This window comes from Vidua macroura, chromosome 2 (assembly GCF_024509145.1).
Source record: "Vidua macroura isolate BioBank_ID:100142 chromosome 2, ASM2450914v1, whole genome shotgun sequence".
In the NCBI taxonomy this organism is placed as follows: domain Eukaryota; kingdom Metazoa; phylum Chordata; class Aves; order Passeriformes; family Viduidae; genus Vidua; species Vidua macroura.
The window spans coordinates 10,576,296-10,597,775 of NC_071572.1; the positions used below are offsets into that span (position 1 = coordinate 10,576,296).

The following is a 21,480-nucleotide window of genomic DNA, read 5'->3' on the forward strand; positions in this document are numbered from 1 at the left end:
TGATTAATGTTGATTGGAAGCAGATTAATTTAAATTTCAGATCTTCAGAAGTCAGCTTGGATTTTTATCTGCCTATGACTGCCTATTTGCTTTCAGTTGTATTTCTGTGGAACTTATTTACATTAATATTAAAGCTAGTAAACATTAGAGATTAACATTCAAAAGTTGTAAGAAAGATGAAACCAATCTTGTATGAAATTAGGCCAAGGTCTGCATAAATTTTGAGTTAACACATAAGGGAAATGAATACATTTTTAATTGTTTTCTTTCTTTTCTGGCGCCATTCTGGAAAAGCATATTTTTAACTTATATTTTAAAAGATTAGGAAGATAATAAAAGTAATTTGCTTCATGGATCACTCTTTATTAAATAGGATGTTAAGAGGTGTCTATAATGAACAATGGAGGCAATGTAATATATGGCATATCAGCTTCTTGAATTACAAATACCCCTTGCATACAGTCTAAAAAATCACATGCAGGAATTATGTAGAGGGATTATTTTAGTACCTACAAATCAGTATTCTCACACCAAATTTTTAAAGAAACCTACATGTCATGAGACAGTTGTGTTCCTTGCATTCTCCCAGCAGCTGGTGGTTTGGTTTTAGTATCACTAGTTGCTTGCATGACTCTGAGTTTGGGTTTATTGTCTTCTGAAAAATTTCAGGGATTAGAAGTGCAGGGCACTAATACTTTTGTAGCCAGGCAATATGATAGTAGTGCTACCATTAAAGCTGCTTAATTTCACAGGGAATGTATTTTATATTGTGTGTCTCAGAAATCTCATGTTTTGCCACTTTTAAGAGGGCCATTTTGATAAAAAATATGCTTAAAAATGAACATTAGGAAACCTTACTTTTCATGATATGGAAAACTAACCATATTTCTTGCCTGATTACTGATGAACTACTGTAGTTCTGTACCTGCCCATGCCCTATATTTGCTGCTTTTTTTTTTTTTTTTTTTTTTTTTTTAAAGTACAGATGGTTTCTCCCCTAGTGTATGTTTGCAATGTTGCCCATGGTGTAGAGTTGTGACACCTCACCTCTCTAGCTGTAGAAGACAGTCTGAGAAGGACAGCATGGAGCTTTGTGTTGGCTTATTTTTTGCCAGCCTGTTCCTACATTTACTCCAAGTACTTCAGAGATGGATTTGAATTGTGCCATTCACTGATTCTTAATTTCTAATATTGTTGGCATAGAAGAATGTGCTTAGTTAAAAATCTGACTGCTTTGAATGTAAATCAGAGAACTAAGCTGCCTGATCTGAATTGATGATATATTTCTTCATTATTTTTCTTCACTGTGTGCATCTGCTTGTGCATCTATGGATCCAATTGGCAACTCAACTTACTCAACTTACCTTATAGGAAAACACATGCTTATAAATATCTACATTTAAGATGTCAAGAAAGGTTAGCTATAATTCCAGTGATCAATTTCATGTTTTCATTTTTTTTTCCTGATTAAAAATTGAGCATTAAAACAATTACTATATAGAGACAACATTTTTTTATATTAAAAATACTGGAAAGCCTGATGCTAAGGTTTGATAATTTTTTTTTTTATTTTATTTTAGGTTTTTGTATGTGCGTTTTGTTTTTTTTGCTGGGTTTTTTTAGGACAGACTGTTTTTCAACTGAATTTTAAGATACCTGCCATAGTAATTTGATTGTTGGGTCTACTCTCTCTTTCCCTTCTTCAAGTATATAAAATTTTTGTTTTAACATTTTATATAAATGTATCTATGTGTAGCATTCAATTATTTGGTAGTTTGTTTGTGTTTTTTTTCACTAAAACAATGGCTTCTGGTATTTTTTCAGGTGTCCAAAGATCTTCCAGAAAAACAAAAGGAAATAGAGATTCTGCTAACGGATTTTGTTGAACTTGATCAACAACTAAATCAGGTGATATTGTGGGTAACACCTGTCAAGAGCCAGCTAGAGCTTTACAACAAAGTGGGTCAGCCAGGAGCCTTTGATATTAAGGTAAATTTTCCTCCATTTTAAAAAAGCATTGGAGTACTTAGTGGTCAAAATTTCAGTTGCAGCATCAGCTGTATCGTGTTTATCAATGATGTAACTTTGAGGCAGAAGTCAGCAATAGTTCCCAGAAGTTCAAAGCTCTATGAATTAGGAAACCTTTTATTATTTTCTGCTGAATGGTTTCTAGCAAGAGGGCTAATTAGAACTAATGGTTTCAAGATGATATATAAGTACAACCTATTATATTTGCCATATTATATACATGAAAAAATAGCCCCAAAAGTCAATGCATCAAATTTTAATATAAAGTGAACTAAAATTCATTATATCAGTGTTGAACTGTTAAAGCTATTTCATTAAAGCTGTTATGACTATATGAAAATCAGAACATTTAGGACCATAATGCAGTTCTTATATTGCAAGGAAAGATATTTAACTGCACAGATAATACTCAAGAATCAATAAAGGAGATTATCTAATAACTGTGAGAAAAATATTTGTTATCTGATCTTTGATATATATTTAAGTATAAAAAAGATGCCTGTGTATGGGTTGACTGAGGCTAGAAGAATTAAGGCTGAAAAATATTGTCCAGAATCACTTGGCCTGCTGGGTGTACACTTAGATCTTCTGGCCTTGCTTTTTATCTGTGCATAAATGGTCTTCAAATAAACTGAGGAAATATTTAAAGTACAATAGATAATCAAAGTCTCTGAGGTTATAGTTTAAAGTAGCTCAGCATCTTGTTCTCATAGGAAGATTTAACTAAAGACACTGAGTTTTGTTTTGTATTAATTTGATGGTGCAATTTTTAGCAGATAATGAAAAAGAATGTAAATATTCAAAATTTTCTTGTCTTCCAAGAAAAGAAATCCTGAAGATGTATGGTTTTGCAGAGCATGTTATTAAGTTTACTTTAACTTAGTTTCTGCTAAGGAACTGGTTTAATGCCCAAACACTTTTTAAGCCATACAATGGCATTAGAAAACACTGAATCTCAAGTCCTGTTGCAGTCCTATAATTGACAGAATGAGTTCAGCAATAGCATTCGTTCCCTTTCAAAAGGATAAAATCAGTGTACTTTTTGCAAATGTCATTATACATACTAAATAACTGATGGAATTTTGGTTTCAAGAAAACTAACTCCTTATCTCCTGTAGTTTAAGAAAAAATTTTAGGTGTTTCAAATATTCTTCTATTTTGTTCCTGTATTTCTAGAATGATTCCACCACTGAATTTTATATAAAATGAAAATAGGGCTAAATTTCTACAAATTGTAGGACTATTTTTTTCCATACTTATTGTGAGTGAAATGTTCTGCTTGGCTCTTCCATCTTGTGGTGATGTGACTAGAATATTTCTGAAATTGGTTGAAAGAGCAAGAAGAAAAAAAAAAAAATCTGTAGTCCTGAAATGGAGGGAAGAAGTCATGTATGCCCTGAGAGGTGGGGGGACAATGAAGAGCTCCAAAGAAACTCAAATACCCTTTCTCTCTGTGAAAGACTCCACCATATTTCTTTCACAGATAAATTTCTATCACTTTCCTGTAAAGGCTGGCCCGTTTTGGTTGTAGATAACTTAGCTATGATTATAAGGACTTTAAGGATTATAAGGACTACTACCATTATAAGGACTGTAATCATATAAAGTGTATTTGCTTCTTATATGCATGCTATCTATGTGGATTGCTTTTAAAAGATATAGATTTAACTTCTTTAAGATGTTAAATTAGGTTTATCCAGACTGTAGGTTTCTTTTGACAGAGAGAAACATTTACATTTAAGACACTTTATTAATTATCTCTGAAGGCAGTTCCTCAGAACCTTTTTTAAAGATTTAGCAGAGTACGACCATTAATAACTACAAAACACATTAAGAATGAGTAGATATAATTTAGGAAAGCACTTCTTGACAGTGTTCAATTTTACACTCAACTTCAAACATTCAGACCCATGCTAACATGCTGTCTGTCCTACACTGGGTCAAGCCTGGACATAAATACCCTCTCAAATCATTGTTGAAATGTTTATATTTATGTGTATTTTAAAATTGCTATCCTAATTACAATTTCAATTAATTAAATTGCTATGGCTAATGTGTGCCTTTAAAAGAAGTAAGGATGTGTATCCTACCTATAGAAAGGATGTGTCTTTTGCTCTGGTATTCCCAGATGCTGTATAAATATTCAACATTTATTCTACAGCCATTTTAATGCCTTCACCGATATCCAAAGAACACTGAAATATCTTCTATAGGATTTCATAACTCCTTTTCTCAGAAACAAGAGTGACACGATCACCTAGTAGAATGAAAAACATAGTGATAATATTCTTAGAAAAGAGACTGGATACAAAATTTTACAAAAAATCTTTTTGGACATTCTAAAAGCTTGGAAGCTATGAAGCAGAAGTTTAAAACTGGCCATCACATTTGTAAATACAGTGCTGGAGCGAAAAAGACCAGGTTTATGTAAGTCCTCAGTAAAACCAGACTATTTTGATGACAGGATTTGATGTAATGGCTTGCAAATATTAATTTTAATTTCTTTTGAGACACTGTCTTTTATGAAATTTCTGTAAATGTTCTTCATACTCTTACTAAGCCTGCAAGGTAAAGTTTTCCTTTCTCTCCAGCCATTAAGTCCTCTCCTGACTCTTTTGTTTTCTAATTTGTTTTTGCAGAAAAAGAGTTCCAAAATTAACATGAGTAGGTATAAACTTTAACTATTGTACAGTTATTAATTTCTAAAAGCCACAAAATATTGAATGTTAGAAATTTTCTGATGTCAGAAGCAAGTTGAAATAAATTATAAGAACATGTGGGGTTGGATAGGTAGAAGAGAAAGAGGAAGTGGATATGTGTTTATTTTAAATGTATTGCTGAGGTGTCTTTTGCTTGCTAGCAATATGATTTTGAAGTAATATGTCTATTTTTAAGCAAGTTTCTTGCATTTTTACTTATATTTAGCAAATTTCAATTACAGAAATTTGTGGTAGCTGAAATTTAAAATTGATACAAAAAAGTAAAGTGCATCTAAAATACCAATTATCAATATTCTGAATGAATTTTCCAAAATACTGTGATTTTTTTCTCTCAAAACCATAGCAACCTTTGCTTCTGACATGCAGCTATAATCTGAGAACTATCATTGTTTTTTCTTCCACAAATCAAGGGATATAATAAATGCAGGTCCTTATCAGATAATCGGATTTAACCTTTTAAATAATATTGATCTATATAATACATGCATGATAAGTATATAAAGGAGAATATCTGGGAATTTCACTTTCACAGCTCACACTTACAACTTTCAATTTCTCTGAAATAATACCAGTTTAAAAGTTCATAACTTTTTTCCACCTGCAAAAATCATTTATTTAGAAGAGATGAGAAGTCCCTTCAATTTACTTAGAAGAATAATTAAATAAAATCTCCAGCAGTGTTAACCTTTAATGATGGCACAAAAGTAATTCAATGAGAGTAAAAAAGGTGCAACCAAAGGCAAAATTATTACAGTTGTTACAGAGAACTTGACAAAATAAGACTTTGAAGACACAATACATAATTGGGCTTGGCGACAGGTAGAGCAATTAAAATCCTTCCTACAGCTCTTAAATCTACATCTCTATTAGTAGTTATGAAGTGCCCAGGACCATTTCTTGGCCTAGAGGTTAACTGGTGAAGCACAGCTTGTATCCTTTCAGCAACAATCCCAACTCCCCCAAAAACATGATTGCATCCAAAGTGCCTGTTGCTGCATCTGTGGCTGGTGCTAATCCTCGACCATGCCTGGGCATTGCCTCAGACCTTGCAGTTTGTCCCATGTTGGAAGCAAAGCTCACAATTTAATGGTGTGGGTAGTTAGGCTGAATAACTTGAGCATATGCCCTCTCCCTTTTTAGTTCATTACTTCTGTCACCACATACAAAATCAGGGAAAGATGAAAATTAGTTATACAAAAATAAGAGTTGTTAAGATCCAATTATTGAGAGATGTCTCTACGCAAACTGAGGTGCAAACATGATCATATGCTGAAGTCAAAAATACAGATTTTATTTAACTGTAAAATGTGAGGTAGAGAGATAGAATGAAATAGAAAAGAGAGGGGAGGGAGAGAGAGAGTGAGAGGAAAAGAGAGACAGAGGTTAAGCAGAAGATAGACACCACCTATGCATCCAACAGTGTCCTGTTGGTCTTCCTTCACCATGGGCATTCAATGGTGGGGGCCCCAAGTAAATTTAAAACTTTTCACTATTTAAAGACTCTTGCAACCTAAGGAATTAATGATCATTGGCTAAACAGTTCATGGTTCCAGATGTTTAATACCTGGTGTTTCCTACACTTGAATCCTAAGTTTAGTAAAAAACATACATGGAGGGACAGGTTCTTTCCTCCTTCACAGTAATGCAGTTAGAAAACAGACAAATAGAAGATGCAGACATAAAGAGATTGGACAAGTCCAGCATGCTCCTTGGTCACCCATATGGAGTAAGACCTTGTGGTGACCAAGGTACATACCAGGTGACTTCATAGTCCTACAATCCCTGGAACGTTCTGTCATTTGAGGTTTTGGGCAACATCTTAGCTTCTAAAGTATGTACAAATGTCCGTTTAAAAAGCAGCAAAAAATGTTAAGAAAAATGTGAACATTATTAAATTGTACAAACAAATTTTTTTAGATATTCAGTTCCAGAAAGCATAATGTATTTTGCAACAGCATTTACTATAAAATACATTTCCTGCTGATTTTTTTTTTTTTCTTTCAGCTCATTCTGCTATCATAATTCTACACTTAGTTCAAAGAATTACAGTATGGCTCAATAAACCCTAATATATTTTATGCCATTATGATTTGTCTTCGTAATTTTCTTGGCCAGAATTTAGAGGCTGTAGTGCCACAATTAGGACCCTCATCCTCAGTCAAGCATGACAAATTTTTGCAATGGTGTCAAAAATCACACTCATTTCTCACTATATAAGAAATGTGTGTATTGAGTAAGAGTAGAGAAAGGATTCTTCATTCTCAGGATCTAGAAAGCCTCTGTACCAGTGTTTGCTTCACTCATTATTTTCATCCTTAATTACAGTTTTCTTCTATAAACTGTCAAATATATATATATATACATATATATATATATATATGTATATATATATATATATGTTTTAATTTAAGAAACTTATCCAAAGAAACTTATTAAAGAAATTTATCCAAATAAATCAACATTAAATTTTCAGGCTACAGATGTAAAGTATTAGGATAGATCTTTGTTCTTTGTGTTGAATATTTTTTTATGATGATCACATTGACGTGATCACTTTGACGTGATCATTTCCAATAATAGCATAATATGTAGTCTACACCTGTGAAATACTCATCTATATGCATGGGGAAGGCATGAAATCTACATATCTAAGAAAGTCTTGATTCCTCTGCTACTTGAGAGCACTGGAGCACTTCCAAGTTTGCAGTGTACCAGCTTCTCATGCATGTAGGATATATTTCATATTGTGTCTTTTACAACTCTGGTTTCCCAAGCTTGACAGTATGACTCTGTCTGGGTTTGTTCTTTGACCTGGGTTTACCCTCATTCTGATAGCTATTTTGCATGATTTAGTATTCATACTTCACCAACTTCAATGGTATCATCATGAATTTCCAATTTTACAAAATGGTGCCAAGGAAATAGTACAACAATTGTTTACATTACAGCATGGGAAAATGTTGGAGTATTTAACAGAACAGCTCTGTTTACGATACAGCTTCTGCCAGCATTGGTGTCTAAGCTGTGGGTGTTACAGCCACAGTCAGTGGATGCAGCCATGGCAGGAGAACCTTTCACAAATGACATCCTGAAGCTCAGCTCTTACTATGTGATTGTTTTTTACGTGCTGGTACTTTTTTTTCAATCGGTAACTTCTCTCAATACTATTGACTATGTAATGCCTTGATTTTCCTGGTCCTGCTTTCAATTTATGTTGATCAACTTTATTTTTCTTCCTCTCTCAGTAAAAAATCCACAGCTAAAGATGTGCATTTTCTAACTCCTGCACATTCAAATACCATGGTTTTGCTGGTTGTATTGCTACATCTTTATTCTAAGAGTCCTAGGAAGTGATGGCTGCTTTTTGACTTTTAATGCAACCATATCCCCTCAGTGTAAAGCTAAGGCCCTGCAGGATAACATGGGTGATATGAAATACAGTCTGTCAGTGAAGGAATTTTGACATGAGGAAGTTTTATTTAGCATTTTCAGATCTGCCTGATTCTTGACCCTAACAGCACTATCTCCAATTTTTCCTTGCTTCTTGGGCTCTAAAAGGATAACCTTGCTTCTTTCAAGTCTATGGCAATTTCATAGTATTTTGATATACATTTCCCAGGGTACTTCAGCAGTATTTTGGGCTAGAAATGTGTGGGATAGCCATCTAACAGCAGGAGATAGTAGATTTAACAGCAGAGAAAACTGTGTAGCAATTACTGAAATGTGGACATCCACGAACTTTTAATAGGATGGTCTCCACCTTCCCTTTTAAACTAGATATCACTGACAAATATTTTGCCAAGTATTCTTCTTTTTGTGAAAAATATTAATATTAAAAAGAGCCCCACAAATATTTCTGGGCTATTAAGATATTATATGAAACATTTATACAGAAACAGTTACAACTTTTGCATGCGGTATGGCAACGCTGCAGCTGACTTTGAACGGACCTACTTTATAAAGTCATCCTTTCCTTTTTCTGGCTTATTTTCTGCTTGAACTGTAATACACCTCTCTCAAAAATAATAATTAAAAAATCCCAGATGAAGCCAAACCAGCCAAGACTGGTTTCTAATTTCCACATATGAACAGTCATCCACATCTCCTGGTAAATTACTTCAATGGTTGAGTTAAAAACCTGCACATTTTTCTTCAGCTGAGTTTATTTAACTCCATCTTTCTGCCACTGCTTTGTTTGCCAAACTAGAGAGAGGTCCAATACTGTATTAATAGACAGTAATTAATTTCTTTCCTAAAACTTGTTTGTTTACCATCAGTACAGTTGTTCTAATTCAGACAAGAAAGCAAATTTGGAGTATCTAATTAGTATTAGTTCAAAAAACAATTATTGTAGTGGTCAAAGCAATTATTTTTTTGGTCCTGAAAATAATATGGTTATCTTTAATCACAAGCTTTTTTTTGCTAAGTCAGATAATCAGAGTCTAAGTAAGTGGCAAATGTTACTATAATGGAAGTTATAGTCGCTTCTTCATTGTCTCCTTAATGGAACATTTAAGGACATACATGAGCACTTTGAAATCTGTTTATTCTGATGCAGTCATCCAGATTTAATATAGTTAAACCTTTTAGGGATACATTATTCTGAACATGTGGATATAGACCTATACTTTACACTTTGAAACAGCTTTGCCTATGGCATCAACAATCTGTGGAGCTCCAAAGTTATGGCTCAAGGAAGTTGTGCAAGTACTGACCTTTATATCATCCTACTGACAGTTCTGTTGAGATTTGTTTACTTCAATTGCAAGAAAAAAAAAAGGGGACTCTTGGAAGTGATGCTGCTCTAGTTGATAGCATAAGAAAATACCTTCAGAAAATCTAACCAACTTTTTTTTCTTGATTTATCCCAGTTTTTTTTTTCCTCTAAATATTTATTTCCTGATAGTCCTGGTCAATCCCAATTCTGCGTATGACAGGACTCCAAGTCACTGAGAGTTTTGATTAGAGATTCCCAGATGTCTTGCTTACAGGAAGAACCCTAGAAAGCTTCAAAGCATGGTTAAATTCATGCTGTATTTCAAAGAACAGAGTGAGAATAATAGGGTTTTCTTAAGTATATAAAAATCAAAATGACTGAATAAGACATACCAGAAGTAAACCTACTGCAACTGTGACTAAGATAAAATTAACATTTTGCAATCTGTTACAGTCAGATTGCACTTTTTAAATGTAGTCCATGTAACATTTGTGGTGTGCTAAGGCTTTAGAAAAATACCTTAAGTGGGAGTTAAAAGCTTTTTTACAGCCTAAAAAAATCCAACTTCTTTGTAATATGTATATAGTAAAGTTGTTTTATTGTGTTGTGATGTAGTCAACAAGATACTATTAGCCAAAAATAATTTCAGAAACCCAAATATGTAAAGAATGAAAGGTATGTTGTCTAGTAAGCTAAGAAAAGCTCACAAATAGGCTAATGCTTATATGGTTTTAGTTGCTCATAAATTTCAGCTGTTACTGTGGAATGTTTACTTTGTTATTTAGTGTTTGAAATCCAAGGGTCAGTGTTTTTATAAAGTCAAACAGTCAAAGTCTTCTGAAAAATTTAAATTCACATATTTCTTCAGCCTTGCTCAATTAACATAATAAAACTTGTTGTTTTCTCTTGCTCTCCAGTCGTGAAGTCCAGAAACACCTTAGTTAACCTAGAAAAGAAGTATCTAGTACCTCTGATATCTTTTATTACTGATAGCAATCTTCATTTAATAACATTTTCAATTTTTTTTTCCATCTAAAACATTCTAAGTTTCTGAGGCAGTGAGATTTTATTTAGTGAATTCCTACTTCAAATACAAAATTTTGAAAGGAAAAAAGTGCTGTAGAAGAAATTGAACAGTAATTTTTTAGTGTTTAAAATAGTCCTCGAATGTACTCTAATCTTGCCAAGGATTGATGTACTTTAATTTTGAGGTTTGACTAGTGTAGTCCAGAAAACAAAGGATGAATTCCTTATTCTATATATTTTATATTTTAAATGTCATTTCACCTTCTTAGTTACCTATTATATTCTTAAAATCAATACTTTTTGATGGTAGAAATAATATTTATTTTTTTTCCTCTGACTTCTTTATTTTTCTTCTCTTTTTTCCTTTTTTTTTTTTTTTTTTTTTTTGGTCAGTGGCAGCAAGTGGGAAAAGTACACATGAAACTTCTTATGAGGAAATTAAAATACAGATATTTACCAAACCTTATTCCATATTCCTCTCTGTCTGTTTGAACAAGCTGCGCACTGTAGTAAAGGCAGACATCAAGTAAACAGTGTTTAGGCTTTTTTCTTGTGCATTTCTGGACTTTATTTTAATAATATGCATATTACTATTGTATGCATTTACATTTAATACTTTCACAAATTCTTTGCCACTGCAATGATTTACTCTTTCAAGGACCAAATGGCCTGAGATGCTTAGCTTAATTCCAGTTTCCCCGCAGTTAAAAGAGGAGCTGAAGCTACTCTATTCCAACCTGAAGAGACAACCTCATCCCTCATGTTCAAGGATATGGGGAGAGGAGGGAGGCAGTACTGCTTGCTCCTCCTCCTCCTACCTGTTGAAAGCCTTAGGAGTCATCATCCCTCCTTCTAACCATAGGAAAAGGTTAAAGCTGCACTTCTGGGAATTCTTTCTGGTCTTTACTTCAGCACTGCTATTTCCCCTGGAAAGCAGTTTTCCAGAGTGATTGTGATAGATTTATTATAGATGATGAGGACATGGAAAAGATGGACAGAAATGCAAGTCCTATTTAAGGAATGGATAGAGAAATGACACTTCTGGATAGGAAGTGAGTTGGCAGAATGCAGAAATTCATGTTTCTACTGCTAGCTCACTGAACACCCTGCTGACCCTTTCAAATCATCTTCTCCAGACAATATAACAAACCACTTTATATTTTCCAGCCACCTTTGACTCCAAATCCTCTTGCAACCTCAATGGTCCTTTCTCCCTGCTTATTCAGTTTCCCAATCTTTTCCCTTTACTCCTTCCTTACCTCTGGGTCATCACTCACTCCTCCTCTGCTCCTCTACAGTTGAGTCCTTTTCCAAGGCATATACAGCCTTGATTTCTGCTTGTACTGCTTCATACTTTCTGAGTGGATTTATATCTGTTTATTTTCTGTGGTGGTCACTTGTCATATATTTTAAATAGTATAATGAGTTTATTTTTCGCAGATAAAAACTGACCATCCTTAACAAAAAATTAATGACTCTTTATTTTTAAAAACTAACATGTATTTGAATTTTGTCCTTGATGACTTTGAGTGACAATAAGAAGGCTGTCAACTCTTGTCAATCACTTCATTATATACTTGACAAGCTTAAGTTAGAATAGAAGAGCAAGGCTGAGGAGTAGCAAACCTAATTCTAGATAAATAAAAGAAAATTACAGGAGAGAATGAAAATGCCAAATGGACATTGCTGTATTCTTCATCCATCAGTCATCATTTGTCAGTTTTTTCTTGACAATCTAGGCCCAGATAAGTCAGATTTTTACACTTCACTGATTCTTTTACCTTTTCATTTTGCTAACATACTTTTAAAGGAATAGTTTTGAATACAATAAGAGGTAGTGTAATTTGTCTATAAGAGCACATTAGAAATATGTACCTCAGAGATCTATCTCTGAGGCCTGATTTGGCAAAAGGCTGAACTGGGAAAACTTCTGATGATGGAATTTAAACTACCTATATCTTGATATTCTGTGCCTAAATCAGTTATGGCTCTTCCCTGAAATTTTCTTATGGGACTTTGAGGAGCAACCCAATCCGTGCTCTGCTTGTGAGCTTTGAGCATTTCAACAGTGTGTCCAAATATCTTCTGAAGAAATCTATTCAAATTGCAAGAATATTAAACAATATTAGCTGCAGGTGGCTTTTGAAAATATGGCAAAACTTTCCCAATGAGTAATGCTTTTAAATTTAATGTATAACAGACTTTGCAGCCATAAGGATGGATTGCAAACACTGTGTCCCGGCATCTCAGGAAGGGAAAGATTTCTGAAAGGTGATCAAGTATTTAATGCGTAGTAGTACTGTTTTTATTGGAAATAATGAAAGATAAATCAAGATGTGATTTCATTGTTAAAAGCATAAGCTTTTTAGAAGTGTAGGTGAGTTGGTTAGAAGTTAGTGAGCTAGTACCTCAGCTTTGGTTTTTGGCTTCCTCCTTGTACTACCGATAACAGCTCAGGTACTCTTCAAAGTGTTCTTAATATAAGCAAACAAATAAATACAAAAGCAAACTTAGAGAAATGACAGGGCAGTTTACCTAGGCTCTAGTGAAGTTAATACCAATACTGTAGCTTGCTTCAGTGTAATTATGTTTTCTAAGATAGGAAATTTCCTCTCCTATTCAACAAAACACAGCTTTTCTAACATTCTCACTATCTTTTTCATATATTCTATTCTTAACAGAAAACATTCTATCTCTTCAAAACACAGTTCTTGAAAAGCCTTGGATATATTCTTGATAATAGCATATTATTTATGAAACAGTAACTCTTATTTTGTAAGATTATTTTTTTTTTCTCTACTGATCACAAACAATTTAAAATACTGAAATCTGAAGAGGAGCTCATTCAAATGAACACTTACAGCTGCCCAGGTCCTATTATCTTTGGCTCCATTTGCTTTGAATTGATTGCTACGTAATAAATGTTAGAAATAGGCAATGTATGTCTTCATAGTTTTTTGTACATTGAAAACGATACAAAGTTTTCGTACCTGATAGATATTTGAATGTTTGATTTGGCTGATATTATTTTGGATGATATTTGAGCAAAAATTGGTTTATTTTTTACTTGCTGATTTAAGTTAAAATAAAAATTTATGCCTAAAGTGATCTTAGTTCTTTCTCACACTAAAGTCATAGTGTGAAAATCACTCAGTCCTGTTGCAGATTTTGTGCTAAACTTCCAAGAAAAGGCAGCTTTGACACTGGGTATAGTGGTGTAAATCTTAACTCTTGTGAGATGCTCTTGTTAAGAGAGTCAGTGCTTTTCACTGGAAAAAATTTGCATTTCAAGACTCTTGGCAGGTCAGGTGGGAATACTTTCTAAAACATTGTTGTGGGTTAATGATGGCAGGCAGCCCAGCCCCACACAGCTGCTTGCTCACCACCTGCCCCTCTCCCATCCCTACCTTCCCAGTGGGATGGGTAAAAGAACCATAAGAGCAAAGATGAGAAGACTGAGGGGGGGTTGAGATAAAAACAGTTTAACAGGTAAAATAAACCTGCCCATGCAAGCAAAGCAATGAAGGAAATCCTTCACCAGTTCCCAAGGGCAGGCAGGTGTTCAACTATTGCCAGGAAAGCTGGGCTCATTCACAAGAAACAGTTACTTGGAAAGACAAGTTCTTTTACTCCAGATGTCTCCCTTTCATCCTTCCCCACAGCATTTATTGCTAAGCTTTAGGTTATATGGTCTGGGATATCCCTTTGGTCAGTCAGGGTCAGCTGTAGCCACTGTGTCCCCTCCCAGTTTGTTGTGCACCTCCAGCCTGTTTGCTGGTAGAGCAGCATGAGAAACACAGAAGGCCTTGGGTTTGTGTCAGCGCTACTCAGCAACAGCTAAAAGATGCCTGTGTTATCAACACTGTTTTCATTGTAAATGCAAAACATAGTGCCATGCAGGCTGCTGTGAGGAAAGTTAGGTTCATCTCAGCTATGCCCAATACATCCATGTAAGCCTAGGCCCAGCTGAATAGCATTTGCTTACTAGTTCTTTGCATTCTTTCTAATAAGAATTTTCTTTTTTCCAGATGAAATCAATCGTTGTGATTCTAAAAAGATCAACTTCTGAGAACATACTTATTTATGGAAATTAAAACAAAAAGTGCTATCACTTGGAGTGTGGATATAACTTCTCCATTTTCATTTGCAAACCAGTCAGTTGAAAATGAACCAGCATTCTTTCCACACTATAATAATAAATATAATACTATAAATAATACTATAAATTCTCTTTACTGAAACTTACCTCCGCTTCTGCTGTTGAAGTAATGTACTGGAGCAGTCTCTGCCATTCCTTCCAGTGAAACTGTTGGAAGATAAATGGTAGAAATACATCCTCATGCACATTCTTTTCAAATGATTTATGAAAGACTAATACTAGAAGATGGGCATATCTAAAAACATGTTACAATCAACAAACCAGTGCTAGACCAGTAACAGATTTTGATTTTGATTTCTTTCCTAGTTCCTTTTTGTAGCCAGAAACTCCTCTGAAAATGATTATTTTACTAAACTTGAAAAGAGAATGAAAAGTTGCAGCTAAGCCCTGACTAAGAAAGAGAATAATAACCAACTAAGAATTTGATGGTAAAATAAATAAATATGTAAATTCTTCCCTCACAAGTTAAATTATTTTTAAATCATTTTATTGAATAAAACTTCATTATTTCTGAAATAAGAGAGAATAAATTCTGATTTCTCTTTTCTGTGTGCAAGAAGAAATTTCATGGCTCAATATTTTTATAATTATCACCAAATTTCACTTGCCAGTGCTTGTGGTGTACCCCATATCTGCTACTGTGTTCATCTAAATAATTTTTCTTCCTCCAAAGCTGCTATTTGTTAGCACCTAAGAACACAGAATACTAAGAGAGAGCTAGTAAAATTATTGTGACTTCCCTTATTTTCTTGCATGAATTTCTCATTTTGTTTTTCTGCGAAATTTCCTTTTTCTCTGTCAGTTCTCTTGGGTTTGTAATTATCTCTTTTTTAGTATGCACTGTAAATAAGAGAGGATCTGCAGAGGATCTGCAGGTGGAACAAGAGCAGCTATTTCATCCTGTCCTGTCCAGTCTCAAAAGAAAATATTCTGAATCACATCCAATCTCAAAGAATTCTGACTGCACCTTTTTGCAGTCCAACTGGATGATTAACTGTGCTTTATCGGTATATGACCACCATAGCTAAATTCTTTTCATATCCTGTATCTGCAGGTCATGTCTCTACAGCTAATAATTTCATCTATCTTCAGTAGCTCCAGGAAATTTCCTTTTCAGGATAGACAGCTGCAATGGATAGATAGTGATTTCTCTGTGTGAGGAAAAATTACTATATTTCATCTCCTCTAGAAGTACAGAAGAAGTTCACAAATTCCTGATAGCCAACAGGAAAACATGCTTTGGATAAAATGTTTCGCTCTGCAGAATGGTAGGGTTTGCAATTTCAGGCACTTTGCATGGCTTAAATTTTGGGACCTTCTTAGTTCCATTTCTTTGTGGAGGATTCCCTTGTTATTTTCTTTCCTTCCCTTCCCTTTTCCAGTACTAGGAATAAGGCACATTGGAGGGAACAGACATTATGTCGGCATATGTTATAAACTGCACAAAGGTTTCACTTGTAGGTTTGCAAAGTGGTTATGAACTCTAAAATTGCACTTTTAGAAGAAAGAGGTCCTTCATGTAGTGGTCTTTTCTGTGTAAGGATTGTTCTCTCCCCAAAATATTTCAAAACTTTTCCACATAGGTCAAGAATTATAGTTGTAACAATTTTCCAGAATCTCATTAAAACCAGGTGTCTTTTGTTTGCATACTTTACTCTAAAAAGCTGAATATATTTCACAATATTCTTTTCCACATTAAGATAGCTTCTAACATGGGCTTGGGATCAAATTTTATTCTCACACATTTAGAAGATCAGTCAGTTAATGTAATGGGGAAAAAAATATTATTTTATTTAATCATTAAAATGGCATTTTTAGAAGCAGGTGCATAAAACTTTGTCCACTAGTTACAGAATAATTTTAGTGATAATCTAATTTTACACTACTTTGACCTAGGCCACTAATGGAATGGTCTTTAAATTGAATTACTTCAGGGGGTTATTTTGTACTATTTCTCATAAATCCCTAAGACAGGAAGGCATATTTAAATTCTGTAATTCAGATGTTCACAGAGAATTTTATTTCTATATAGAGATAACTAAAATATTCAGAAAGTTATCAAACCTTTTCATCTGTTAACTAAAAAGAACAGTGGTAAGAGCTTACCTTTTGTTGAATTTTATCTAAATTGATTTAGATCTTTATTCAGGAAGTTTAAATACTGGCAACTGCATTTTCCCCCCAGTTGATTAAGTTCCAACTCAAGATGGCTACAGAACTGCTTATAGCACATCTTAGTTGTATTCTAATAATATTGTATAAATATCTAAAGTGACTCCCAAGAATGCTGTTGACTGTACTGTCTTACCTGCCATCAAGATCTGATGCTTATTGTGGTGTAGCTGAATTTTTATGTATTTTAATTAAGTCTTCTCTGACCATTCTTTGTCACGGTTTAGCTTGTTATCCTGTACCATGAATGGAAAAATGCAGAGCTGAGTCAAAGGAGGTCACTTTTTTAAAATCAGATTTCTTGAAAATGGGAATATAGTCATGTTATCTATCTACTGCCCTTTTTTTTTTTTCTTTTTTTTTTTTTTTTACCATGGGAGGAAAAAATTAGGCACTCTGAACCTCACCACTTATTTATAACTTTTCCCTTAATGTGTGGGAATAGTAACTTGAAAGATAGGTGTGAATGTTTGCTGGAATTTCACATTTACAGCTGTTAATAAAGAAGGATAGTGTTGTAGGTGACTCCTTCCAAGGGGAGTTGAGGGCCCTGTATACAAACTGGATCCATCCCACAGAGAAGTGTTTTGCCTCCCTGGGGTCCATATAAGAGACATGATTAAGACACTCCCTGGACCCTGATTATTACCCACTTCTGGTTGTCCAGGTCAGCAGTGACAAGAAGTTCTAGAGCAATCAAAAAGGACTTCAGGGCACTGGGATGACTGGTTGAAGGGACAAGAGCTGAGGTGGTTTTCCTCAATCCCTTTGGTAGCAGGGAAAAATTCTGAAAGCTCCAGGAGAGCGCACCTCTTCAATACATGTCTTAAAAATTGTTGTCATTGGCTTTTTTGAACATGGGGTGGTTTATACAGCACCAGCCCTATTGGAGAAAGATGGAATTCACTTGTCTAAAAGGGGGAAATGTTTGCAGTTTGCAGGAGTGTTGATCTTCTGGAGGGCAGGAAGGTTTAGCAGAGGGACCTGGACATGCTGGAGCAATGGGCTGAGGCCAGAGTCTCAACAAGGCCAAGTGCCAGGTCCTGCCCTTGGGTCACAACAACCCCAGGCACAGCTAAAGGCTGGGGGAAGAGGGGCTGGAAATGTGCCTGGAGGAAAAGGACCTGGGAGTGCTGGTCAACAGCAGCTGGACATGAGCCAGGTGTGCCCAGGGGGCCAAGAAGGCCAATGGCACCTGGCCTGGATCAGCAATAGTGTGGCAGCAGGACCAGGACAGCGATTGTCCCCCTGTGCTCGGCACTGATGAGACCACACCTCCAATCCTGTGTGCAGTTTTGGGCACCTCGCTATAAGAAAGGCATTGAGGGGCTGGAGTGAGTCCAGAGAAGGGCAGCAGAGCTGGGGAAGGGTCTGGAGCACAGGTCTGATGAGGAGCAGCTGAGGGAGCTGCAGTGGTTTAGCCTGGAGAAAAGGAGGCTCAGTTTGATCTCTCAAACTACCTGAAAGGAGGTTGCAGCCATGTGAGGGTCTGTCTCTTCTCCCAGCAACCAGCAACAGGACAAGAGAAAATGGTCTCAGGATGAACCAAAGGTGGTTCAGTTTGGACATCAGGAAGAATTTTTGCACCAAAAGGATGATCAGGGGTGAATATGCTGCCTGGGGAAGTGGTGGTGTCACCATTCCTGGAAGTGTTCAAGATGTTCAAGTTCCAAGCACTCCATGCTATGGTTTAGCTAAAGTGGTGGTGTTTGGTCCAAGTGCTGCCTGTAATCAGAAGAAAAGCTCTTCCAAACAATGTTAAAGTGCTAATATAAAAAGCAGTTCTTTACTGAAAGCTTTCAGGTGCACAAATACAGCTATTCAGGCAAGCAATATAGGATGTCTACAATTTTTTTAAGGTTAATTAATAAGTCTATCTATCAGGTATACCCAATAGGACAACAGTTTCCCTGGTGAACCACTCTTGGGCACCTTGGAGTGTCTCCAGTGGGTTCTTCTTTTGTCCCTCAAATGCTGGTGCAAAACAAGGTGTCCTGCTTATAAATTCTTTTCTTGACCTTAAGACTAAACAGAATTTCAAGAGTGTAACATAATGTGTTAGAAAGAGTTATCTATTCTTCTAAAGTATGAAAAATGGAAAAAAAGTTCTAGAAAATCTAAAACTATATATTAAAAATCTACAAAGCTACAAATAAATGAAAAAGCTAAAAATCTTTTGGCATCAAAAGGTTGGACTTGATCATAGAGGTCTTTTCTAACCTTAATGATTCTATGTGCATGAATAAGAAGATCCACCTCTAAGAATTCTCATTACAAGTTACGCTCTTCTACATCTAAATTGCATGAAAAACATATTTAAAATGTAGTTTTCTATTATCAAAATAATATATGTGAAGATTTTTATCTGGTTATTTCATAAAAGTTTGTTTGAAATTAAAAGCAAATAGTTTTAGATTTTAGATTTATTATATTTGCTTGCTACACATCACTGCCTTGTCTTTATAAGTAAAGGGAAATTGCTTAGTGCTTCTCTTTTCCTGGGAATAAATTCTCTTCTTTAATTTTCATTTAAAGTACTGTCTTGCTAAAAATGGTCATGAAACAACTTGAAACAATAAGAGGTTTTGAAACAACTCACTATACTCATTTCAAAGTTGTATTTTTTTATATGAAGGCTGTAATTAAGATTCCATTTTTGCATTGTGTTTCACTGTGAAGACACAGGTTTAATTACCCTGAACTTCTCCTTCTGTCCCAGCAGAATATGTCGAAAGGATGTAAGCTCATGGGGAAATTGATCCCAAAAATGTTACCAGTGTTACCAAAGAGGTGAATCAGTGCTTGTGATTCTTAATATAGACCAACGCCATAGTTGACTGGGCCTCCTAACATATGTGCAGCATATGTCAAACAGCCTGCCTGTGTCTGCTAGGATAGTTTCCATCATAACCATAACCATCATTCCATCCAAATAACATATGCCAAGCCATGAAATTTTATCTTCCATTGGCATACACACCAGAGGTTTAGTCAATATATTGGTTTCAGCTAGGCAATATGAATTTTTGGAGTTCTGAGCTATATCAATAGACTTTTCATAGTCCAGGTGGGGCTGTAGACAAGTCCTTGCCACTTTTTCAGCCTGTAACTTTGTTCAGCAGGTTGAATTGGCATGTTGTTGTAAATGCAGAAGCCAGTGAGGCCTATTCAGCAGCAGGCTTTCATCAGTTTGGATGCACTACTTTAACACCACTGAAAACTCATAGATAGTGCCTCATGGATAAAAGGTAGCCTCTGATTCTTGTTTATACATGTTTGAGAAACAGCAGTTTCCAGTGATGATGTATTTTAATTTGCCATATGTGTGAAAAGTTGAATTAGCATATTCATCACCCAGCCCAGAAGCAGCACTGTGATTGCTTTCCCAGGCAGTTCATAAATTGTGCAATTCCAGCAGTCAGTTCTGTCTCCCAGAGACAGCTCTGCATCCTCCCACAGCAAAGTGAGTGCGAGAACTTGATCAGGACTTTAAAACAAATATGTCTTTGGTATTCTCTAAAAACTGATGGAAATGAGCATCTACAATTCCTACTAGCTTTAGCAGTAGCCTGTCCTGTGTGATGAAGATTAGAGGTCAGGCTCTGCTCTGAGAATAGGGTCTTCTCCTGGATCCTGCACAGCCTAGATAATAACTGTGATCTTTTTTGTGTACAAACCATCAGAGGCTATATTGTGGTCATTACCATTTTCTTCTCTTAGGGGATTAAATGATGGAGCAGAATCCTGTAACTACTCTCTTGCCTGTCAACCCTATTAATAGGGTGTCACCTAGCAAATGGTTGTGAAACTGTTGGAAACTTGTTCACTGGGAAGGATTTGTCAAGGGGCTATCCCATCAAGCAAAGAACTGGGCAAAGAGTTACTACAGCAATTTCGTGTCAGATGTGCACTTATTTAAAGTAATTCTGTTATGTTTTAAATTGATGTTGGGATTAGTAGGCAACAATCAAAGTCTTTCCTGCTCTGACAGATAAGCTACCTGTTAAAGTATTTGCTGCTCTGACAGATAAGATATCTGTTAATTTCAGCAGTGTCCAAATGAATGCCAAGATACTGAGAACCTCTTTTTCCCCTGTACTCTTACCTCTATTCTTATTGCTACATATCATCTCAGAGGAAGCATCATGCTGTATTGGATAGGCTTGCACAATGCATTTTGGTTTAGGTAAAGGTCACTGAATTTGAACGATCAGACTACATAAGATTAGTTCATGTAACTCCAGGAAATTGTAGAGCAGAAGGAATCAGTGATTTAACAACTCACTACATTACTTACACCTTCCACACTGGTTACAGCCTGAAAGAAAATGGTGTCTGTGCTCCTAGACTAGTCCATGGTGAAAAACAAAGTCTAGTGAGGGTGGAGGATTGAGAAATCTACCTCAAAGGCACATTCATGCCACAGGTTAAACCCTCAGCATAGGCACATCCACAGTGTTCTTGGTATTCTGGGACTCCATAGGGAGTTGTAATGTGGTTTTCCTGCTGCAGAATTTGTTATGGTAACTGATGCTATCATAAAAGATGATGAGTATTTGAAACAGGTAGAATAATACAAGAGGAAATATTGGCCAAATACTGCAGATAGCTTAGTGTGAGGAAAAAAAACCAAAAAATCCCAAAACAAACAATGAAAC

The 21,480-nt window shown here is 35.4% G+C and overlaps 1 protein-coding gene across 3 annotated transcripts in view; it reads left to right on the top strand.

Annotated features, from left to right (window-relative positions):
* The window catches only part of DMD (dystrophin), a 566,297-nt gene that overhangs the window by 203,638 nt on the left and 341,179 nt on the right, over nucleotides 1–21,480 (top strand). For all 3 annotated transcript variants that reach the window (XM_054003170.1, XM_054003155.1, XM_054003164.1), the window contains one exon: nucleotides 1,825–1,989. In XM_054003170.1, coding sequence (XP_053859145.1) covers nucleotides 1,825–1,989 — 165 coding nt within the window. The remainder of the gene's footprint in view (nucleotides 1–1,824; nucleotides 1,990–21,480) is intronic.